The sequence below is a fragment of the Anopheles ziemanni genome, chromosome 2 (genome assembly GCF_943734765.1).
Source record: "Anopheles ziemanni chromosome 2, idAnoZiCoDA_A2_x.2, whole genome shotgun sequence".
Lineage (NCBI taxonomy): Eukaryota > Metazoa > Arthropoda > Insecta > Diptera > Culicidae > Anopheles > Anopheles ziemanni.
The window spans coordinates 14488212-14513055 of NC_080705.1; the positions used below are offsets into that span (position 1 = coordinate 14488212).

General features: G+C 44.7%; 4 protein-coding genes across 5 annotated transcripts; 2 read left to right on the forward strand and 2 right to left on the reverse strand.

Moving 5' to 3' along the window:
* Positions 1 to 37: 37 nt before the first annotated feature.
* Positions 38 to 20356, reverse strand: LOC131283109 (calcium uptake protein 1 homolog, mitochondrial-like). Of its 2 annotated transcripts, XM_058312678.1 has the most exons (10): positions 20233 to 20356; positions 19811 to 20146; positions 19571 to 19745; positions 18991 to 19150; positions 17994 to 18031; positions 14777 to 14891; positions 1447 to 1607; positions 1050 to 1291; positions 764 to 981; positions 38 to 679 (listed from the first exon to the last, which is right to left on the reverse strand). In XM_058312678.1, exons 2-10 carry the CDS (start codon positions 20131 to 20133, stop codon positions 525 to 527), a joined length of 1587 nt encoding a protein of 528 aa, XP_058168661.1. In that variant the 5' UTR covers positions 20134 to 20146; positions 20233 to 20356; the 3' UTR covers positions 38 to 524. The 2 variants fall into 2 exon arrangements, with proteins under 2 accessions (XP_058168661.1, XP_058168662.1); XM_058312679.1 differs by having other exon boundaries at positions 562 to 981; positions 1438 to 1607.
* Positions 8969 to 11775, forward strand: LOC131282810 (carbohydrate sulfotransferase 11-like). The gene is made up of 5 exons (XM_058312353.1): positions 8969 to 9403; positions 10495 to 10879; positions 10956 to 11215; positions 11297 to 11580; positions 11649 to 11775. Exons 1-5 carry the CDS (start codon positions 8969 to 8971, stop codon positions 11773 to 11775), a joined length of 1491 nt encoding a protein of 496 aa, XP_058168336.1.
* Positions 20357 to 20697: 341 nt separating the features above from the next.
* Positions 20698 to 22474, forward strand: LOC131286212 (hsc70-interacting protein 1-like). Its single transcript, XM_058315139.1, has one exon. The coding sequence runs from the start codon at positions 20851 to 20853 to the stop codon at positions 22066 to 22068; it is 1218 nt and encodes a 405-aa protein (XP_058171122.1). The 5' UTR covers positions 20698 to 20850; the 3' UTR covers positions 22069 to 22474.
* Positions 22475 to 22629: 155 nt separating this feature from the next.
* On the reverse strand, positions 22630 to 24544 carry LOC131290880 (zinc finger protein 345-like). Its single transcript, XM_058320069.1, has 3 exons — positions 24398 to 24544; positions 24161 to 24312; positions 22630 to 24090 (listed from the first exon to the last, which is right to left on the reverse strand). The coding sequence occupies exons 1-3, from the start codon at positions 24542 to 24544 to the stop codon at positions 22659 to 22661; spliced, it is 1731 nt and encodes a 576-aa protein (XP_058176052.1). The 3' UTR covers positions 22630 to 22658.
* Positions 24545 to 24844: the final 300 nt, after the last annotated feature.

A 24844-nucleotide genomic window follows, 5' to 3' on the forward strand; every position in this document is an offset into this window, starting at 1 on the left:
CACAAGGCACCGCGTGTTTCATAAGAAAATTGATGTCTTTTTTTACCGTAACAAGATTCAAGAAGGTTTGTAGATTTATTAGACAAGAAAAAACGTGGCTTTCACAAACAGAGAAGCGTATTACAAGCGTGGTTTAACGTTATTTTCTTTCTAAATTTCCTAGCATCACATGTCCACCGGTTCCTTTCGAGTATGGCTGTATGAGTGTGCGTACCAAATGACTTTCCTTAGAGGAGTGATACGCGCGGCTACGGAATACAAACTTGGGAAACTTAACGATAGAGTATAACACAAGTTTCTTTTGCGACTATTCTAGGGTCCGGTCCTGAGGTAAAAAAATAGAGACAAAACGGATTTCTACCTAAATTGTTACACTTTCGTCATGCGCTCCCGACGGTGGAGTGGCTCTTGTTTTGTTAAGGATAGATAAATGGGGTATTTCATGTTGAGATGCACATGTGAGCATGTGATTTACGCGATCCGATACGTAGCTAGTATTATACATTGCGAGATAAACGATAACATTAAAGATCGAGTAAAACTGGTTTGGTGTCCTTGGCGCATTTAAGTATTGAGTGCATCAGCTTGACAAAACCGGTGTCTTTCGGTTTTTCCAGGCCGCGCAGCAAACGATTCTTCATCACCGCTACAAACTCGCGGTTACTCAGTTGTCCATCCACTGTTGGAAGTACAGAGAATAAAGAACAAATGAAGCAAATGTGAATTTAAACTGATAAGCATCGCCCAGCCTTCATGTGCGTACTGTTTTCGTCGAAGATTGTAAACACTACGTCGATGACATGGCTGGAAAGCTCAACCAATGCGACCGTTCGGGCCACGTGCTTCAGCGTTTCCTGATCGATCGAGGCACCGGCAATATGGTAAAACGTCAGGGCGGTGTCCACATCGTTGATGTTGTTAAGGAAGTGAAAGAAGTTCAGATAATCTTCCTTTGATATTCCAGATCCATGATCACGGAACCTAAAACGGCAGTTAAAAAAGGAAGTTGAATTTCGAATTCCGCCCGCGGATGATGAATCCTTACTTACCGCTTCTTCACCCGCTTGATCTTCTTAACCTTCTTCTTCTGCGGATAGCCGGCATACGCTAGCAGCAACTCGGCAAAGTCGGCCTCACTGATGTTACCATTCTCGTCCGGGTTTTTGCGCATAAACTCGAGGGTCAAAATTTCCCGCTGCAGTTGCTGCTGAAAATCGAGGAACTTCTCGATCGTGAGCTTCTCGTCGTTCTTCGGCCCAAAGAAGTACGTCGTCAGGGCCGAATTTACTCCCTACCATTTGTGTCCGTATGCGTGTGCGGTGGAAGAAAATGTACCGAAACCAAAGAGCGTGACCGAACCAAAGAGTTGGGGGGAAAGGGAAATACAAAAACATACATCCGTCAATTCAGCATCAATCTTCTGGACAGTAAATTTACTTTTTTTACTTTAAACGTGTTGCCCGTGTTCGCGTGATCTCTGTGTCTATTACCAATGCTGGTTTGCTGCCGGATTAGGTTGGCAACCTTTTCAAACTCTTCACTGTCCACGTCCCCGTCACCGTTCAGGTCGAACATCCGGAAGGCAATCTCAAAGTGCCGCCGAGAAGCTGCGAAAGAATGCAAGCAGAACGGAAAGGAACCGGGGAAGATGGCTTCGTTTAGTAATGTCGTACTTTGGCGATTATCCGGTGTATAAAACTCACACTCAAAAACTTTACGAGAGAGACAGGATGTGTATGGTTTAACAGAATGGAATTGAATATTTATTCTACTAGGATATATAAATCAATAATGTAAAAGAACATAGTTTCAAAGTATATCTACACCAGCAACGAAAAGCTTAAGGTAACGTACACCTACGAAACAACATTGAATACAGTGAGAAAAAACCATTTTACACTTTGTGCTGCTTTCCTAGTAATACCTTTAATCCTGTCAGCTTTAAACATCCTTAAAATTTGTTAATGATGAAATTGGTAAATGAAATACAAACTAATGCTCTAGTACGAAAGGGGTTTTGCTTGCGAAAAAGCTCTACCGGCAACAAGTTCATTCCCAAAATGGATCGAAAATTGCTTTATTTCCTTTCGCCGGGTGGTGACGTATGTAGCCGTTAGATATGGAACAAAAAGAAAGGGAGGTAAAAGGAATCGCCCATAAATCTACTGGAGGATCATCAGACGTATGGAAGCGGAAAGTGATTAAATAAGGGCAACCCACCCGAGAGAAACGTGGCCCCACCTAAAGGGCGCGTAACTCTGGGGCCGGTGCGAGTTTTTGGGCAACAGGAAATTGTCTCATCTCTGTTCACTGTTAGGTTTTGCCAGTTTACGGAAAGCTAGCTGGTTACTCGAACTCCAATGAACATATTGTAGATGCAACAGAATTCATGTTTCACAAAACTTAAAAAAGAAAAAATCCGACTAAAACATGGTTTCCTGCGATTAGGATACTAACGATTTCTACTGCATTATGGAAGACATCATGAATATAAATGGTATTTTCCATAAAAATTACATGAAATTTACCATTGAGCAAGCAGCTTTGTGCTGAGTGGCCAGTCTACCCAAAAAATTCCCCAAAAAATACTGAAAATAAAAATAATAATTTTAAATACTTTCTCTAATTTCACCTATGAAATACAGAGTGATTTAAGTATAAGTAGGGTACCACGGTTTTCCTTCGTTTTATGTCAAATAGTTACACTAAACTGACGACTCCCAACGTGGTCCAAACCGGAAGCAACCAAGCATGTAAAAAACTAAGCCATCCCTCCAAACGTTTGATATTCCCGCGCGCGCGGTAATGTAACATTAGTGGGATTCCGGCCAAGGAGACTCACTTTCAAACCCTCGCATCCACAAGAAGCACCCCCCTTCGTCCCACACTTTAACGACGCTTCGGGCAAGGAAGGTACAAAAAAAAACCCGGTGCAATCGAGGCCAGAGAACATTGTTGTACTTGACGAAGAAGGGGCGGGAGGAGAAAAAAAACAGACATTTCAACCCAGAAAGCATCAAATGGCAAAACGCGAGGCAAAAATATCTTTCAACCGATGGGGAACGAAAAAAGGAGCAAAATAAAGGGCCAGAACGAACGACAGGAAGACACAACGAAAAGGATATGTTGGGACGCCGTTTGTTGGCACCGTTCTGCAAAAGTGGTTCTATTTTCGGTACCGCCTCTTCAGCAGAGTCTCCTCGCGCCGACCACCTTCGACTTCCCACCAGGCGAACCCGGCGTACCGGAACCTGGCAGTAGTTTCCTGTTTCCTGGCCTACGGGGGGTTTGCTACCCGGTGAAGGACTTGTTCTTTACGAACGCGTTCGGAAATGTCGTTTCCTTCACAGTGCGCTCGCTGTTGGTACGAAAACCGTCTCCCGCAGTGGGTCACTCGACGCTAGCCAAACCATACGCCCTTAATGTTGCGCCGTCCAAGTGCAACATGCACTTACTAAGAGGGAGAAGAAAAACAAATGGAACAAAACACACCAACACCCTGTGCTAACGAGGCAAAGCACAGGGAAAACAGGTTGCTGCCCGAGCGGGAAATGGAAAGAAAACATAAAACCTCCTCGAAACGGGCGCGCTCGGAGAGGATTCCTGGGAGTTAAGGATAGAGTAACAAAAACAACAACAACAGCGGTCGATTGAGGGACGGAAAAAAGATAACAACATCCAGCTGGCCACCCTACATCGACAAGGTGGTAAACGTTGTCCTCTAACGGTCGTGAAAGAGCGAACCACCGTCGGTACAAGAGGGACCGAGGCTTTTCCATCCACAAGAGGTTTTCCACGCTTGTCTGGAAAGTTATAAAAGCGTTTGTATGAGTGTGAGCGAAGGAAAACGTTGCTTTCACTTGGCAAGCTTTCGTTTGATAAGAACTCCGCGTGCCGAAAGGTTCCACTAAGAACGTTAACGGAGCTTTTGCTTGGCTTGAAGCTTTCCCTTGTGTGCCACACTACGACCATCAAGGCAAGGAAACGGTTCCATTCCAAAGGACATACGTCATTCGCGATGTGGGGTTTTTTTGTGTCTTTGGTGTGTGCAAAAACAACCCCCCATGAAACCCCCAAACACACACATACACACATACAAACAGATATCGAAGGGGACAAAACAAACCAAGCATACCACACTAACATTAATAACGCTGTTAAAACGAGAGAGCGTGTTGTTGGTTTTTGCTATGACCGTTTCTTTGATGCCACCAGCGGTACTACCCGAGTATTCCCGGAATTTGCGCAAGTCACAATCAATCGAAGGTACACGGGGGTCGGGTTGGGTGGGTGAGGAGTTTGGGAGGCATGTCCTTAATGGATAGCTTGGAGGGAAGCGGGAAAGTTCTGGGCGATAGTTAAAAGGCAACAGAATACTAATAACGCTTCCCTGCAGGCGGTTTATTTTTAGCACCGAGAAACTGTTTCATTGCAGTTTTGCATTAATAAATGAAAATTGGCAGTTCAGCAACATCGGACAAAAACTCACGACATAACGGCGGTTGAGTGTTTCAACAATGCAACAATGTAAAACGGCACGTTCTGACATATTTCATTCTTTATTCATTGCAGGGACATTATGTAAATGTAATGGTTTCAAATTGTTTTTCGTTTTAGTTAAGGTTCAATTGGAAATAGCCTCTTGGTGGGAAAGTATTTTAAGTATTTTTTAAACACCATATTTGAATCTTCATAAACTACTTCGTGTCAGGATGACGCAGAAAATAAACTTGCCCCGGCCTTGATGAACCTGCAGAGTGCGCTTTCCGGATGGCACGAAACACGCCTTCGTCCGCCGCATGCAGGTGATTGATGAAATGAAAATTAATCCGCATACAAACCGCTCCACCCCGTGCTTCCCCTGAGCCGCTGACGATGAAATTAAGTTTAGAATTTAAACACAAGAAGGAGGGAAAAAATCGAACCAAACAAAATTGATTTCCACCAAACACGTAACGACCGTCGGCGGAATGGTTCCGCAATCATTCCGGGAATGATTTCCCGGGCAAACATACCAGCAATCCACCCACCAGAGGTTGGAGGAAGCGGGGAGTGGCGGATATCATGCGGACTTAATTAACATCGTGAGCTAATTTAAAACATAAAAATAGCCTACCGTTTATTAGCACACGATGGCATCGAGTGCTTATGGAAAATGCATTTTAAACTCCGTGCCTTAACACACGGACCCCGGTCGATCGATCCGTTTCAACCATGGTAATCAATTATGTGGCCAGGTTGTGTATAAACCCCAATGGCTGCTTTTCTGTGGTAGAGGGGAAGAAAATGGGGAAAAAACAAGATCGTCCCCGGAACGTGCGTCATATCCCGCCCGTTCGAAACGCTTTGGTACGCAAGTCATCAAACTAATCATGCGATAAGTTCCCTCGGCGCTCGGGGAATGGTTGCCGCATCGGCAGACACAGCGCCAATCCCTGCCGTATAACATGACACGACGATCGCGCAAGGGGAATACGAACGAAACGAACATGGCTGGTTCACTCCTATCCCATGATGACAGCCACATGCAAATCTTTTCTAATTAGACCAAAATCCTTCGGTATTCCGATGATACGCACGGTGGTTCCTCGTGTGCACATAATCTACCACTACAAACGTGGTGCGCCAAACGATCATCCGATCATAAACTGTTCCAGGTTAATTGCCATGTGGCCCTAAACCGCCTAGACCGAGCGGTTATTTCCACGATTGAATGTGGAAACATTTGCAACTCATCACCGAGCGCGGTCAGCGAATCAACCTCACAATATCTCGTCTCATCAAAGCCCCTTCGCTACCTAATATTTGATTTCTGTCGTCGGAATAGTTTAAACAATCCCACCAAAAATCACGGGGACGGTGGCTGGAGCTGCTGGGGATACATTATGAGTCGTTCATCAGATGGACGGATGCCAAAAATCGGACGACGCCTCCGAAGAACCCCGAATGTTCCATGCTCCCGGAAAGTTCATCGAAAGTGAACGTTTTGACCGTTCCCGAAAACCGTCGGCTGACCGATAGGAATGGTGCCAATATTCAAGTGATGTGGCGCGGGTGAATAGGGAGGATTGTTTGAATCAATTAGACTAACCCCAATCGCCGACACTCGTGACTGGTTGAGGTTTCCCAAGCTCGGAAGCTGCCAACCAAAAGTGGCGCCAAACTTTGACACTGTGTGGAGGTTCGAACGGTGCCAAAAAAAAAACCCCCGAAACCGTAGTGTTATCTTCGGCCCCTTTTTGCGGGTTTCGGTTCACTTGGCCAAAGGTGATGAAATGCACAATGTGAACGCAAAACCACAATTATGCCCGCTCTATCTCTGCCTTAAACGTGGCTCATAGTGTTCTCCGGGTTCCAGGACCGGTGAAGCTGGACAAAGGCATAGAGAAATGTGGCTGCTGCACGCTGGTGGCGTATAGCGAAAGTGAATCCGTCGGTTTCGCGGTATCCTTCGTTCCTTCGTACGCATACGAACGTGAACGCTTGGAGCGTTTGGAACGTACACAAGGATACCCGTCTCTTATCAGATCACAGCATACCAGCTCACTAACACACGGCCACACCAATGGCCACCGACCGACGAGCACGGTTGTGCGGTTTTCTGTTGTGTTTGCTGATTCCACCGCCGCCACGATCCGGCGTTCCGTTCCTGGCGGTTGGCGGTCCTTCGCAACCTTCATCGGCGCGTCCTTTCGGCACGAATGCACTGGTGTTGGTGCTGTACGCGGTGGCTGTATACATGTATGTCTTTATCAAGCCCCATGTTCGGGTGTTCGTCGAGTTGGGGTATCCATCCCTCCGATTCGACTTGTTTGTATTGGTGATGCCGGGCTTTATGGTTCGGGGATAGGATATCAAGCAACGAAGGAACGTGGCTCCGGTCGACGGAATGATATAGCGCGCACGAAGCGACACCGTCCGGGGGTAGGTATATACGCAAATTGCAAACCCGACCATTTGAACTTCGGCCCTGGTGCATTCAACAAGGTGGCGGCACTGGCTCCGCAGGTACTCGCAGTAGTAGCAAAAGGTGTGTGCACCTCCACTCCGTTTACTGACCGTCGGTGTAGGGCGCAACAAATTTGCCAATCCACAGCCGGACGACTGTGGCGTTTCGTTTTCCGCTGTTGGAGGTCTTTTGAAAGATAGTGTTACAGATCCGTTCTGTAACGAAAAAGTGTGAAATTGTGGAAACTGGGAAAGATTCAATGGCAATAAACATATATTCAGAACGGTCGATGTGAAATAAAACCCCCGCGGAAAACGGACCGGAAAAGTGTACTTAATGCCCGTCGTGCAACCTTTTCGTTCGCTGTAAAACTCCGCCAGGGCATGACTCACAATGGCCTGGCGAGAGGAAAATACCAGTACGTCGTGAGAGCAGTCTTCGTCTTCATCGTCGTCATCGTTGTGATAATACCGATTCCGTTTCCTCTGCTCAAAGCTCGCTTCGCTCGGATATCCTTATCCCACCATCGGATGAAGACGAATCGATTTACCATTGGCGTGTGTTGATTTCATTACCGTACAAGTAATAATCCAAGTAGCACGGAAGTGAGACGAAAAAAAGGGAGGGCTTTTCCATCGTCTGTGGGATAGAAAATGTGGAGTAACTAGGAAATTAAAACGGCACAGTACCAAAACGAGCCAAACTTTACCTCCATGAGAAGGTCCACAAACGGAAGAAATTTGGGTTTCAAAGTGAATCTGAAACCATCCTGGCGGTTTATCGTTTTCCTCCGCTCTACAAAAGTGACTAGTGTCGTTGTCATGTAGTGGAATTTGCTTCCACTTTCCACTTCCACAATTTTCCATCATTCCTGAGCGGTCCTTCGGGGGCTTGTGCGTCACCGTTCGCAAGCCAAATCAGGACACGCCATAAAGGGGTTGGGTAGGGGGGATGTCGTTTGGCCGGGAGAATGGATAGACACGATGATAGTGCCGTTTGCCGTTGTTCCGTGAATAGCACCTCCAATTAACACGGCTTGCTGTGTTTGCAAACAATTCTAGCGAATCGCTGTTCGCTGGAAGGCAGAGCGAAAAGCAAACATTTTGGACCATCCACTCTACCCGCACGCCAACCCGATTTCATTCCACTCCGACGCTCCAGCTCCCCAGTCCCCCCAAACCATCTTCACACATATACAGGCGCATAAAATGTAGCCTTTATCCTGAAAGAGCCCCGCGGGTTTCTTTACATAGCGGACAAAGAAGGGAAAAAACAGCAGGACATCTCCGTTTCAGATGAGCTCGGGGAAAAGGGAAAAAATGGAAACGACGATATAACCGTGCACGGTCGGTGTTCTCGCGTTCCGATTCCGTTGGCAATACTTTGAAAACAAAACACACCCGAAATGAGGATATAGGACGTACATTAATGAACAAAAAAAAAAAAGAAAAACTACCAAGGGAACTGTGGTTGTGAAGGTGTGGTGTCGCCCACCAAGGGACGACCGATAAAAAGGCAAACAGATCCCCGTCCCAAAACAAATGTCCGGGTCGCGTACCCTCCCTGTTTGCGGCCCTGCGAAGGGAGGGAGTTTGCTTTTTAATGATTCAATTAAGGACCGAACCCGTCCTCCGAACGATGTACGAGAAATACGGCCGCAGAAAGTTTTGTTAATCAGTGGTAAACAACTGTAACGATGATACTTGTGTACCAATCGAAGGTGTGCTTTCTAGGCCTGCTAGATGTTTTTCTTTTCTTGTAGCCCGGTTTGAAGGTGCGTTGCTACGGTGATTTAGTTATTGCAAAGTGTCGAACTTTAAAAATAAATATGACGTGCGAAAAACAAGTCCGCTTATCCGCTTATCGCATCCACTGAACATCCTTGCGAGAAGCCCATCGCAACACTAGCGACGCAGAAAGCCGGATGTGAAGCGACAAAGTGTCAAACCCTGGTCTTCCCGGGTGGTCTTGTTCGATGGTGATGCATGTGAAAAGGTGCGAGAAGCTATAAGTGCGAAAATGCTGTTCAACAAATCCTCCTTCCTGAAGGGTGGGCTAGTGGCGTGCGCTGGTGCGGTAGCGCCAGGCGGAGCCTCCGTCTGTCCCGGTGCAACGGGCGAACGGCAAAGGTTGCGCAAGATGAGTTCACTGCTTCCGGTGAAGCTTACCAGGCGGCGGTGCTATTTGTGTCTCAAAATCGCCGCGCTGGTCGTCGTGTTCGGGCTTTACTTTATGCTGCTGCTCCGGGAATCGATGAGTGCCCTCACGGCGACCTCCTCTTCCTCATCCTCCTCCTCATCGTCATCGTCATCGTCGTCGTCGTCGTCGTCGTCGCTGGCGTCCGGATCTTCCCCGTTTTCTTCCTCTTCCGCCGCCGGGAAATCATCATCCTTCGCGGCGCTTTCGTCACGCGGCATCGGAGCGAAGGTCAACGGTGGTAGCAAGCTCGATCCGGTAAGTGGTACCGTTTATTATGCAAAAAAAAACAGAAACTACCGTATTCCCATTTGCATTTATGAATAGCGTTTCGCGTAATGCAAATTACTTTCATAAGGATTACTCATCGATGATTATAAAACTGGAATACTCGTCCAACCTCAATCAGATGTATATTTTTTTTTCTTCTCTTAATGCACAAAGCGCTTTAAATCATACTAAACTAACTCCATTATCCTCTTACCGGGCGAGTGATGGAAGTTCTGAGTATGCCATAAATATATTATCCAAACACGAACCCTTTTCTGTCCGATAAACGCTCGTAAAAAGGGCGAATCCTTCGGTTAAAAAGATTGAAATCACCCGATCGAGAGACATTTTTTTTTAAACTCTCCACCTTACTCCGATGTGGCGCTTCACTCCGAGACCCTTCCCCGGTGATCCAATCGACGCCCATGATCGATCACTCCCAAAGGAAATCTAATTCACCGAGAGATTGGCGAGCGGAAGAAAAGAAGAAAACCAAACCCCAGCAAGGATCAGGAACCGTTATTGACCATCAAACGGTCCACTCGTAGAGGCTCGACATAGTTTACTGGACCTGGACAATGGAAGTCATTCATTAAAAGGGACAGGGAAGCTGAAAATGGGGCTCGTTAAATATTCAAATGCGAATTTCTGTCCCAACCATCCATTCACCCCGGGTTGCGCATAACCTTCCGGAGCCGGGGTTCCGGGGAGGTTTGAATGGAGGAAGGGAAACTGAAAAGCAGTGTAGTTGATTGCGAGTCACGGGTAATGAATAATATAAAGCAATACACACACACACATACACAGACAGGACGCACTGGAAATCAGCTATCGTGAAATGGGAGGAATCGTATCGACTGGGTGGAGGCAAGTGCTTTGCGGAAAGTCTCCAGGGTGGCGCGCCTTCTGCAATGAAAATACAAAACTACTCCGCTCGTAAAACTACCGTGCCCTTGTCCCGCCGAGCCGCGCCGTCGATCATCGTTAACGTCTCTACCGAGTCGTCGTCGTCGTCGTCGTCGTCGTTGTGTCGCGTTGAAAAGTTGATGGATTTTCCTTTCTCTCACTCTCTACTTTAGGCGCACCGTTATGGCAAAGGAAAGCAGCATCATGCGTCCGACGAAGGACGGGACGGCAAACACCGCTGGCAATTTCCTCCGCTGTTGGACTCGCGAACGAACCAGGGAAAGGACTCCAAAGCGTCAGCGACTGGCACGATGGGGGCTGCGAACCATTCCACACTGAATCCCGTCTACGAGTACTCGGACGAGATGAATGCCGCCGCCGAGATGGACTTTAACGAGCGGCGCATGATGCTGTGGAATGTGTGCGCCGAGCATCGGATCATCGGGAAGTATCCGCCGAATGCGTGGGAATTTTTCATCTCGCCCGGCCACGGCATCGCCTGGTGCAACATCTTCAAGGCGGCCAGCAGCACCTGGATGTACTACTTTAACATACTCGGTATGCTTATTCGGAGTGGATGATGGTGGGTAAAAATTTAACCGTTCCAACACGCTCCTTTTCCCCTCGCTCAAAGGTGGTTACAGTGTGCCGTACCTACAGCATACGAAAGCATCCCCGATCGAGTTGGCCCGCAAGCGATTTCCCCGACCGACCGCCAACGAGCTGAACGATTACATCTCCAACACCATATCGTTTTTGATCGTACGCGAACCGTTCGAGCGGCTACTATCGGCCTACCGGAACAAGCTGGAGGGTTGCCGGAATAAGTTCTACAAGCTGCTGGGTGAACAGATCGTGAAGAAGTTTCGTAAAGTCAATCCAGTGAAGGGCGGTGTGGTAAGCAAACGAGATGGACACAGAACAAAGAAATTTTCCGTGCCATAGGAATGAAAATAACTTTTCAATGACTTCCAGAAAACTCCACACGGCCCAACGTTTCGGGAGTTTCTACAGTTCCTGGTCAGCCACTATCGCTCGGGCGGCCGGTTCGACGAACACTGGAGCCCGGTGTACTCGTTCTGCACACCCTGTAGCATCAACTTTACGCTCATAGCCAAGATGGAAACGTTTCAGCGGGACAGTGAGTACATCATCCGGCAGGCCGGACTCGAGACGCTGCTTCTCAACAAGATGCCCCGCTACAAGGCTCGCTGGATAACGAATCGATCGACGAGCGATACACGGAATCTCATTCCACGGTGAGAGCGACCAAAATGCTGCTAAATAACCCGACATAGATTCACTTTCCGTGTCATCCTCCGGATAGGTACTTTGCACAAATCGACGAAAAGCTGCTGACGGATGTGCTGGAGATTTATCAGCTGGACTTTGAGCTGTTTGGCTACAACAGCACCAAGTACTACAGCTACGTCCAGTCACCGGACTACGGTTAGCGCACGACCAGGCGAGGACATTTCGATTAAATTACCAAACAAAGACTAAAAATGCTGGCAGTGAACGTTTCCACCACAAGGGGAGGCACGATCGGGGCGAATACGTAGAAGCCCCAAACTGTGGAGTGTACCTTTGGAGGAATAGGTTTTTTTTAGGACAGTTCCAAAAAGATGAATGTTTTCCTTATACAAAACGTATACACATATGGTAGTATATAGCATATAGCGACATTCAACGAACCTTGGGAGCGCGAAAGAGAGAGAGAGAGTGGTAGAGAAAGAGAAAAAAAGAGTATGTGTGGTCGAAAATAGCTATCTTTTGTCCAATATTTACCAGAGAATTTAAATTGTTCGTTGGCTTACCGTTTGGCTCACTCCCACAAGAGAATTGCTATTTTTTCCATCCCAAGGGGAGGGTTGCAAAATCAATGGACAAGGAAAGCGCAATTACAATACACCGAAACATTCAACCGACTGTACAAGGACTAAATCCCACCATTGATAGTTTTTTTTTCGATGGTTTTCGAACAAAAGCAACAATACGAACAAAAAAGAAGAAGAAAACAAGGCAAAACATTTCGTTGACGAGCTTAGCAATTTGTCTTAAAACTTTTCACCACCGTCGAAACCAGGTGGTCCGTCAGGCCCACTCCTGATGAGAGATAGAACACATTAGCTGTGGAAGTAGATAATTAGCTAGCACTTTATCGATTTGTTTCTAAGAAACAATATTTAAATCATTCTGAAAAAGTTTGGTGCCCGATTTTCTGTTGCGCTACGAAGAGCGGTTTAGTTTTCCCAAAGTAAAACGATAGGAAACAACAAAAGACACCGACATTCCCACGGAAAAACGATGTAATGAGATTTAAAGTGCCAAAAACAAAGGAAAACACACACATACAAATGATCATTAGGATGGAAATCTGTGTATCTACTGATCCTCGCACATGATCCTTATCCGTGTTTATGTAGTTTAATATTGTGCCAGCACGCGTAGGACATTTGTAGACGATACACTCTCTCTTGGCGCAGAAGGCACTGGAATGGAACCGACGTAGAGCAGAAAATTTTTTTTCCACGAACGATTGTAGGGTAGTCGGGTAAACTATTGCGTAAAACCACAAGAAACTTCTACACTACTTGTGGTAACTGTTTTTCTCTGTTAGGCACTGTTATGTTTATCGTTCGTTTCGAGGTTTTCCTTTTCGGTCGCAAAAACGGGGGTCCCTGCCGAGCCGATGGCCGAACTAACTAACAATTAGAATTGAAGAATGTTTCTAAGAAACCTGGATCTGGTTCTTATGATCACACGATCGATCGACATTTTCCCCAGAAGAGTAGCGTCTATTGTTTAGGGGGAGGATCGTAAGGTCTGCGCAACACACCTAGGATAGTGGATATATTTACACCAACCAAATCAACAAACCCGGAATGTCCTGTTTTGCACGCGGCAACGGACCGATATTAGATAAACATTTGCGAATAATTGTTTGATGTTACTTGTGCGTGTGTCATGTATTATAGGGAAACATAGTTTAAAGCACAATAGAATATATATATAACAAAGACGATAACGGTGAGACAAGTTGCAATAGAGAAGATCGGAACGTTGGGGGAATACGAGGAGGATGAGGGTCATCATAAAGCACAGAATAGACTAACACGAAGGGCACGTACGTAGGGTGTAGCGGCAACCGAGGACGATTTTTATAAACATATTAAACGCGTTCGGCAACAAAACAAATCAAAATTCTAAATTTTGACCCATGTACTTGATTTAAGTTTTTTCCTACTTTTCCAAACCACGAGCCCACGCCGTTTCGGCAACCCTCTTGTGGCTGGAGCTGCGCAGTGAAAAGCTCCTCACAAAGCGATGTTCGAGTCTAACGAGGAACGTTGGGGAAAAACTTCCAAAATTTTGGATTTGGAAACCACGAAATGGAAGCAGATATGAACGGCAAGAGACGTGAGATGCTAGAGATGGCTGCCCAAACGGGAGCATAGAACAGAAGGAAACCTTGATGCTAGTGAATATATAAACCTTAAAAATAAATATACATAAATAGATATACTATATATAAAGTAAAAAAGTTCAATCCCCTAATAAATCGAATGTAAAATAAATTTAACATTGTCAAAATGGAAACATTAAGTGAGTTTATCAACATTAACCAGCGCAAACCCCACATAAAGTGAAGAAACATCCACACAAATGATGAAAAGAAAGCAATTTGCGTTTAACTCCCCCCACTGGATTGGTGTGAAAGGAGAAATTAATATAAAAAAGATAATCTCCCATATATTTCACCGTTTGTAAATCTATGATCTATCTGTCGTTGTCAACTGTGTACCTTTGATATTAACAAACATACATCCAAGAAGAAGCAAAACCAAGTATATAAATTAAACGAAGACAAAGGAACTACAATACGAAGCGATTCAAATTGAAGAAGTAAAAACAGATCCCTTCCCTCATAATACGGATAGTGAAAAAATGCATAAACACTACACAACTATATTGAACCAATTAAGAAAACACTACACATGATTGCAAACCATTCAACAGGAAGAACAACCCAAAGTACTCTATAGTATGAAATTTGGAAGGTAAAGAATAGAGATGAAAACACATGGTACCCAAAGCAAGGACCACGATCACAACGTGTGTATCACGTAAAGAGCGAGCGAAAAAAAGGTGTTTGTTTGAATATGCTGGAAATAAAACGGCAGTTTGCTGAAGATGATTATTGTTTCGTAGCGGATCGCCGGAAAGGGGATAGACTGATACAATAAAACCGATCGATGAATGGCACGATGTTTGCTTCGTTCTCCATTATTATTATTATCAACAGAGAAGCAACAAAATTATCATTTGTTTTAATATAGTTCCAAAGGGTACCGAAGTGGAAAGATTGAGAAATGAAACGGGCCGCATTTCGGCAGGCGCGACGTTTGAAGGTACACGATAATGAAATAAATAATTGTGCATGTTTCTACTCACTCGACAAGACGGTCAGCAGGAAGATGTAGTCGGAGAACGAGATCAGCCCGTACGCACCGAGCTTGTAGAAGATGCTATCATTGTCCAGATGCAGATCCAATCGCGTCGAGACGCTCTAGAAAATGAAACATCCAAACGGATATTAGTTACCGCCGCCTTTTCGTCCCAATCTGCGCTCCATTTCCTAACTGTTAGCCATTACTGAGCGATGCAGGCAAAACGAGGGAAACGAAAGGGGGACCGGAGTTTGGACGAAGAAAAGAAAAATTGTTGGATTTTCGAACGAGGGATAACCGATGCGGCGGGATTAAGGATGTTTAAACTGTAAGAACGCAACATAACTTGGACGCGGACAAAATAGATCGGGGTGGATCAGGAGGTGGACAAGGGAAAGAACTAAACACTCGCGAGGGAATCATTCACCGGTAAAAAAAAAAAGTACCAAACAAGCCCATTTCAAACAAATAACGCTAACAATATTCTATCCCTAGGACCACTGGCTCTGCTTGAACGGAGGAAAAGTTGCCGTTTGATTGAATTCCTGATTGTTTTCCTTCGCTTGAATTAACACGACTGTGCGCTTTTAAGGGTTTTTCGTTCTTCCGATTTCCAGTTTCTTTCCCACAGATCAGCAGAACTTCACGGATCAGAAGCAAAATACAAAACTCACTAGAAAACCATCTTGTTTTTTTTCGAATAGTGAAACATCGATCGAAAAAAGACACAAACCGAAACACAACCAACAACACGGCACACACTCCAAGCACGGCCTCGGAAACATAGATCGTAAGTGCATTTAATTTGTTAATTTTTTGAAAATATTACTTTCGTCGGTAAATCGCAAATAAACAACACGAACATCGGCCACAAGGCAAACCCGGCACAGCTTATCTTTTTGTTTTTATTTTAAATAGTCAATGATAAATAGTCGATCAGGAACTAAGTGTTTTATTATTTTTTGAGAAACTGTGGCAAAATACAGCAGGGCGTGTTTGGAGGGTAGGCATTAGAATATGTTGGTCAAATGTAAGAAACCGTTTTTAAGGCGCTTGCCGCATGAATGAAAATGAGTCGTGCAGAAGAAAATGGTGGGTCGTTTTTAGTGAGATCATACCATACCATACATTATTGGTTTAGGGCAACAGAAAGTGTAGGTAAAGGCTAACCAATGTTGTTAACTTTCATGCAGCAGTTTGAAGGAAAGCATACTACTTTCAAGTCACTGAATAAATTTAATTTAAAATATTCTAATGGTTGTAACGATTTTACTATAGAAAAGGTGAGCAATGTCGGTGAAAGAGAAAAGACAGCTGGAAATGTAACATAATTTTGCGTTCAACAAATTGTGCTTGAACTGTATTTTGATCGTAACGTCCACATGAATGTGCTTCTTATCGCAAGTGAAGAACCTTATAATAACCATAAGCAATGCTGCTATGCTAGAATAGGGTACAATTTAGGCATATTTAGTGCGAAGTAAAACTAGCGCAGTGAGAAAACACAACCAGGCAGCCTATCTACTAAAGGTTCAAAGTGAAAGTGAATTTGGTTGTTACTTATATGCAGTATGCAAACGTGTGTAGTAACAAAGCTGTTCAAATGTGGCGAACGGCAAAAGAGACAACCACAGTACAGAAGAGAAGATTAAAGTGATAAAAAAACATAATATTTTGCAGCATTCAATAGACGGAAAAATTTAGATTAAGAGAGAAAGAGAGAGAGAGAGATTTAAAGAAGAAACCATAGACAATAATACGAAGAGAATAAAAAACGTTATTCAGCGAGAAATTGGGGATACTGGCTTTTTTATGCTTGGTTCGATTCTTTGCGATCTTTTGGAAGCATTTATTCTTCGGATCGATTTGTTTATGCTTTAAATTGCCCCCTTGCAATACCTCTTCAATGCTCTGAAAGTACACGAAATTGAATTTGATTCAGCATCAAAAGCAATAGATTAGTTAAGTATTGTTTGCACGAAGTAAGATCATAACAAGAATAATAAAATGAACAAAACGGATCGGAATAAGACAAACATGTGAATGAGAGAACGTAAGTTTTCTGAAGATCTTATTGATCGGAATATATTTGGTAGTTTGGATTGCTCTCTAATTTTGTTTGTTTGTGATGGTTTTAAATTTTCGCATTCATCTAAAGGTTTGCGATAACACTTAAAAGTTTGTAACACTTAAAGAAACATGTTGTCTATTGTAATTGTTAAGTATGACCTAAGGAGAAATTGAATGAGTTATACGATGGTTAATCTTCGAGGTACATTTTGTAAGAATTTATCTTCGTTTGAGCTAATTAATGTTCATGGTACAACGACAAGAGAAAAAAAACACACCTATAAAAACACAACCGAACATAAAATCAGATGATCAAGTAAAAAGTAAAAAAAAAACAATACAACGCCGATAATATGACGAACAATTTGTTAATGTTAACAGCATTTGAAACACGTCTAAAATCCGCTGTGATCAAATGCACAAACAAATAGCAACGTAAACTCTGCGCCACAAAAGACGAAGATTCGAAGAGAAGAGAAAGATTCGACAACAACTGGCACTGCAAAATGGTTAAAAATCGAAATTACATTAGGCACATTGAAAATTAGTTCATCAAAAAACACTGAGAGCAACTGAGGAGAATAGAGGTAAACTAGAAACAGAAAACAAAAAACCCGGTGAAAAAGGGAACAGAGTCAAACACGTTTAAATTTTAGTATAAAAAGTGACTCAAAACTCAAAGAGAAAACACCAGAAACAAGCCGAAGACAAATATTATGAGAAAAAACCCAAATGTATAGCGAGATAGAGACAATAGTGATCGTTTCATGTAGGAAAAGAATGCTAAAAAAATGCTACGACTGACTAAAATTGTAAGGTGGTTCATTCTTTTGTGAGTGAAAGGGGAAAAGAGTTGGGGGTTCTCGATCAGTATGTGGAAGTGATCATACGTATCTGTAGTCAACTTTGTGAGATACTCTTGCATGAAGAATTGTTTTTTTTTTGCTCAAATGTTTGTGAAGTGGAGAGTAAACGAATTTAAAATAGAACTTGAAGATAGGAGTGGAAAAATTCTGAGACAAGATTTCATCGTATCAATAACGGATTGTAAGTGTGAGATGCGTGGAACATAAAGTACACGTAAACTAGTTTAGGGACTACAGTGACTGTATGAAGTTGAAGGTGAGAATGAATACAGACGAAGGGCTTACCTTGGAGTCGTATCGTTTGTACTGATCTAGTCCTAGTCCTGCGTTCCATAGGTGCGGGCGACGTTATCCGACGAATGAAAAAGTATACACAACTGTCGATCAGTACTTATTTATATAAAAAGAAAGGAATCGTATGCAAAGGGCATGCACTACACAACACAAACGAATAGACTGGATTTGCCAAATGTTTTTAAAAAGCCTTTTAAATTAAAAACCAAATTTGCGTTCATCTTAAAAAAAAAGGTCAAAGGTCAGTGCAAGCAGGGTTAGTTAGGGAGTGCGCAGTAGAGAAAGAAAAGAAAAACACTGAATCAACTGTGACTACGAAATCACACTACAAAAACGAGGTGGTTCTAATACCCTCTGGTTGCTTCATCCCCGGTGTCATGCTAGTTAGGAAATCAATCGGAGTCATGAACACCTCCACGCTTTCGCCGGCACCTTGCGGAGCCTGAATCGTGGCAAAGTAGCGGAACACTTTGTCCGGCGTCGAGTACTGGCGGATGCGGTTCTCATACTCAATAATCTGCCGAAAAATGGTGGTGTAAACATTGAGTCATTAAACTTTAATTTAACGGATTTTGTTCTGTGTATGTGTATAGAAAACATAGTAGAAATCATCATCATTAAATGATGCAATATAGACGTCATGAAGTAATGGAAATATGATGAATTATTATGGTTAGGAACATGGTTTTAAACTCAATGACAAGTGGATCAATTGATAACGGTTCCTTGGCCATAGGTCTTTGAAGGGCAACGAAAGTACGAAGCTAAACATTTTTCCTTGATATGTTAGTAAATTAGATTTACATTATGTCGCTACGTTTATTACTGTGTTAAGAGCAGATATCACCTTTTACTATCCTACGATACCCAAACAATACTAGGATAATGGCACCAGATGGTTAACTAGCGCTACACTAAAGGTGGGTCCACCCAAAAACCTTAGAGATTAAGTTCAATAGCGAAAGCGAAAAGAAAAAAATAACATTACCCTCCGGCTGTTTCATTCCCGGCGTGATTGCGCGTAGGAAGTCGTACGGTGTCATATAGACCGTAGACGATTCCCCGTGTAACAGCTTGACGGTGGCAAAGTAACGAAAAATCTTGTCCGGTGTCGAGAACGTTCGCATACGGTTCTCGTACTCGATGATCTGTTCCGTCATCGCGCAGGCATATGCAGTGGGGGACACAGGCGAGCAGCAATGTAATTTGGGCGGTGTGCAATGAATTACGGTTCGTTTGGTGGATCGTTTCGAAAGTAAATTTTTGAACATGTGTAGTCCATCATGAGTGTTTGCAGCGCGCAGGAATTCGGTATGTGCGTTTGTGTGCAAGCAAAATATTACAGCCACGAGCAACCGAACACCGAATCGAATGTGTCCGTAGTGGCCAGAGACCAAGGAACATAAAAGAAACAAACATAAAACGTTTACATCAATATGTAGAAAGAATAACAGTATGAATTTGAAATACGTATGAATCGTTCCGACGATATCTATTCAAGTACTACGGAATTGAAACAATGGTTCATCAAGAGATCGCATTGGTGCCTACTACGACATGTGCATTACCTTGCGATCACGAAAACCGATCTTTTCCTTACGACTCTTCTTTTTGCCCTGGGCATCTACATCACCTTCGCCATCGTCCTCTTCTTCCTGCTCCAGCTCGGCCGAGTCGTTTTTCTTGCCCATTTCCACACCGGCATCGGCATCTACCTTCGGCCATCCGATTGCACTTCCAAGCCTGTCGAAAAAGAGCATAAAGAGCATCATAAATGGTGAGCCCACTGCCTTTGCGCTGCTACTTACTTTTTCCAATCCAGGCACGAGCCCACCATCATCGTGCACAGGAAAACGTAGAACAGCTTGGTGTACAGCGGTTCCTTTTCATCTTGGTGACCAAAATTTTTATAGCCTCGCCGTTGCCGATTGGAATCCTGCCAATTCTGTGGCGACAGTATGGAACTTCCCGTGGACAACCGGAAAGGGTACTTGCCCGCCGCGATCGACGCAAGGAAACGATGGTGCACCGGATGAAGGCCGAGTCTGCCGGGCAGCGAAGGGCATCCCGCCGCTTTCGGCAGAGCGCCGCTACGGTTTAGCAACCCGAAAATTTGCCGTGGAAAGGCCATATTTCGGGTGTTGCTGCACAGTTGCACAGATAGAAGGAATACGATAGGTCACACACAACGTATGGCTGGTAAACTGGTTCGGGATAGAAATGATACCACCTTCACCAACACGGGCACTTTCCAAAAAGGACAATTTCGATGCTAAAGGAAAATCGGAACCTGGAACACTTGGAAAAATAATCAATTTTTGCACGTTAAAAATAGAATCAAGCATGAACAAAATTGTTCAGGTTTTGTCATTTATGTCATTTTGACAACACAGGTCGAGTCAAGGCTACTTAACTTGAAGGTTAGTTCATCCAACCAAGGTATCTGTACCTACGTCCCAGTCAAATGTTTATGTGTCGTAAACCTCAATTCGAGGTGGAATCTTTGTTGTATCAAGTTGTATGCCTTCACAAGTCCTTTCATTTGAGGGATCTGTTGCTGAAATTGACCGATGCACTTAAAAGTTATTAACAAATTAGCTATTTCAGTCATTATTTCAAGCTGTTACCAAGGTTTTTGAAACTTGTTGATGTCATGTCATTCAAAACATTTGGTTTCCAATCGCAGCAGGGGTTTTTAGTACGTCGCCATTTACCTGTGTAAGAAACGTTTTTCGTAGTGAAAAGTAAGCGAGGGTGAAGAAATTCTTTTCAGCAGCGATTCCGTCTCTGAGTTAACAACCTTCGTCGAAAGGGCGTGTGCAGTTAGATACGGCATCTCGAGAACAATATGGAATGTCCTATCGGTCCAGCAGAGCTGCAAAAGCTCAAGGCGTTCATTAGCCTTTGCCAGATGACTCCGCAATTGCTCAACTTACCGCAATTGGATTTTCTGAAATCGTTCATCGTAAGTCTCGGTGGCAAAGTGCCGGAAGGACAACCGGACTTTGGCGGCATGGGAGCCAAGAGCACGGAAAGCAGCAGTGCGTCGGCGGAAGCGAAAACCACTCCGAAGGAGGAAGAAGAGCCGAAGGTGGTCGAGTCGGATCCCGAATCAGATCTCGAGCTGGACAACGAAGGATGCGTAGAGCCGGACACCGAACCGGATCAGCCGATGGGCGATGCCTCGAAGGAACCGTCGGAGGAGGAGTTTGATCAAGCGAACGATCTCAGATCACAAGCTGCAGCGGCGTACAGCGAACAGAAGTACGATGAGGCCGTCAAGCTTTTCACGGAAGCAATTCAGCTAAATCCGAAGAGCGCACTGTACTACGCGAAACGTGGTCAGGCGTACCTTAAGCTACAAAAACCGAACGCTTGCATCCGAGATTGCAACCGGGCGCTCGAGATCAATCCCGATTCGGCCACAGCGTACAAATTCCGGGGACGCGCTAACCGCCTGCTCGGCCACTGGGAGGAAGCGGCCAAGGACCTGCGACAAGCGTGCAAGCTCGACTTCGACGAAGAAGCGGACGAATGGCTAAAGGAGGTGACGCCGAACGCGAAGAAGATCGAACAGCACAAGCAGAAGCAGGAACGTCGCAAACAGGAGAGAGAGTTCCGTGAGCGCCAGGAGCGTGTACGAAAGGCGCAGGAAGCGAACCGTAAAGCTGCGGAGGAGGGACCGGCTGGCGGAATGGGTGGCATGCCCGATTTCGGAGGAGCCGGAGCCGATCTGTTCAATGCCTTCCGCGATCCGGAAGTGTCGGCCGCCATGTCCGACATCTTCTCAAATCCGGCCAACATTTCAAAGTATCAAAACAATCCTAAAATCATGAACATCCTCATGAAATTTTACTCACAAGCGGAAAAGGGCGGTGTCCCTGGGTTCCCGGGTACTGGTGGTGCCGGCGGTGGTTTTCCAGGATTCCCAGGATTTGGAGGAGGTGCAGGCGGATTCCCCGGTTTTGGTGGTCCTGGTGGTGCGGATCCTGGTGCCGGAGGAGCCGGTGCGGGAGCTGGTGCAGGAGCTGGTTCCGGTGGTGCGCGTGTTGACGATCTGGACTAAGCAATGCATTTAAGAAAATGTCTTTCATTTCAACGTACGTTCGTTCGTTCAGCATTCGAATGAGAGCAAAAGCGAGTTGCATTTCTGTACCAAATGCCATGCCAGTTAGCGATATAGCATAAGTTTTCTTTTTCAATCGTCTCATTTCACTCTAAAACTAACCCTCTTCTTCGATGTCACGGAACCGTTCTTAAACTTAGCGATATGAATAACACCAGACAAAAACGGGCAGATGCAGAAAATACCTCTGAGCATATGAACATATTATTAAGCGTTTTTGAGGCCTCCGTAGGAAACACAAGCAATGATTCTTCTAATCACAGTAGTAGAACAAAACAACAGGTCGAAACGAGCAGTTGATAGTTCTGGCCGAGTTTTATTGAAGATAGATGAAGGTTAGGTTACAGAGCGCGGTATTGCAAAAATTCCATTAATACGGTTCGCAAATAAAAATAATCGATCACGTTGTGTGCTGAATAACGCAAATCTTTTATTTTAATGGTATTTTATGTACAATTGTAATTGTTGAAAAAATGACTTTATGACTAAATTTAAGTACGTACGGTTACTATGACAATTGTTTTAATGGCCTACTGATCGAAAATGTAGGTCGGTTGAGGATTCATCAAGCTCGGGTTTAATACTGTTGATGCCGGCATGCCGTAGCACATGTCATACCCTCCCAGATCGTAATGCGCCTGTTGTGTTGCAGGTAACGCCGTCGAGTGGTACGGTGGAAGGTATTCCGTCGAGTAAATGTTCGGCCCGGCCATCGGTTGATTGACCGATATCGGTTGGTGCATCATGGGCTGGGAATGCTGTGGTTGATGATGATGCTGTTGCTGATGATGATGGTGGGGATGAGCATGGTAAAAGTGTTGAGGTTGCGGAGGGTGCTGAGGAACGAATGTTTGAGCGTACGGCATACCACCGTACGTGATGGGTTGGTTGTCCATTAGCGACGTCGCAACCGAGAGCTCCGAGCTGGCCGTACTCTCTAGCGAGCGATTTTCATCCACCTCGATCGTTAGTTCTTCCGGTTCACTGGTGCGGCTTACGGAAGGTTGTTCCGGTTTTGGGCTCGGTTCTTTCGGTCGGTGCTGCTGTCGGATGTGTCGTGAAAGGGCGGATGATTGGTTAAACTTTGAGTTACACTCGTTGCACTGGTACGGTTTTTCTCCGGTGTGAACCCGCCGGTGAGCGATTAGGTTGGAGCTGTTGGAAAATTGCTTGCCACACTCCTGGCAACGGTGTCGCTTGAGGCCCACGTGCACAGTGTTCATATGTGTCGTTAGGTACGACTGTTTCACAAACGCCTTGCTACACATTCGACAAACATAGTTCTTCACCTCACTGTGCGTTTTAGTATGGTTGGTTAGCTCCCGTGCGGTTCGGAACGCTTTTTCACACGCCGTGCACAGGTAATTCCTCTTCTCGGAGTGCGTTTTAAGGTGCGCATGGAGATTACTGGACGTTCGAAACAGTTTGCTGCATACTTCACACTGAAACCGCTTTTCGTTGCTGTGTATTCGCATGTGCAGACGGTAGTTGTTGGAGTTTCCAAAGCGACGCTTGCAAATTCCGCATTCGAATGACTTGTCCAACGAGTGCGTCTGTTGGTGTGCCTCCAGCTGGCCACGGTAGTTGAAGGACTTCCCACAGACTAAACATTGCTCGGGCTGTTTAAGTAATACCCAACGCTTTCGGGCCTGCTTGCGGTTGATTCTTTTCTGACGAAAAATTTTCACCTTGGTACTTTCGAGCCACAGTTTTTCCTTGTGCTTCACGAGGAGTTCGTCTAGTTGAGATTTTCGTTTGATCTGGTGCTTACTTTTTAACGTTTTCGACTGAACGTTGTTTACCGTTGCTTTATCGGTATCGTACAGCAGCTCGCTAACTGCAAGGTGCCCAGTTTCCTGTACATCGACCAGGTTGGATTCATCAGGACCAAAAATCTCCGTCATTGCCGCGTAAATATCATCATCCTTCCCTTGATCAGTATGATCGGCGACGGCCGTTGACCTGAAGTGTTTGCAATCAACACATGTTATATGTAAATCCTATCCAACGCTCCAGCTGCATCGGTGCTTACGGTTCCCTTTTGTCCCCCGCTGGTGGCATGTTCAGAAACTCTCGGAGCTTTTGGTCGGACAACTCGCACCGATTTCGAAACTCAAATGCCATGCCCAGTTTGTAGTAACACGCGTTGCATATCGCCGGAGGGAAGCCATCTTTTTCGTAAACCTGCAAATCAAGCGAAGGCTTTTAAGAATTCACAAAACTCGGTTCATAAACAATCGGTTCTAGACCGGTGTTCTCATTTTCATACCTCGATCGCGGCACAGCGAAGAATCATCGCCAAAGGACTGACTGGAAGGTTAACGGTGAAAATATTGATAAACGATCCATTTTCCAGCTGCTGCAGACACAAACGACATATTTTATTCGCATCGAAAACGGGATCCTCTTTTTGCATCTTTTGAAAACGGAAATAATTGTTTGTAAACAAATGGGAACTGTGAGACCATTTCACGCATGACAAGTTTGTTGATACAGCTAGTTTCACGCACATAATTTGAACATATTTGAAAATACCGTTATCAATCTGTTTTTCTAAGTTGTTTTAAACCAATGAATTAACGTTGTTTTAGTTCTTTTTTCAGATGGATCATTACAGTCCGATGTCAAACAAAATTCAAGTTTAATTTTAATGGAAAAGAAAAAATAACTTCGTCCGTTAGTGTCTTGGTTCAACCAAATAATATCAACCATCGTT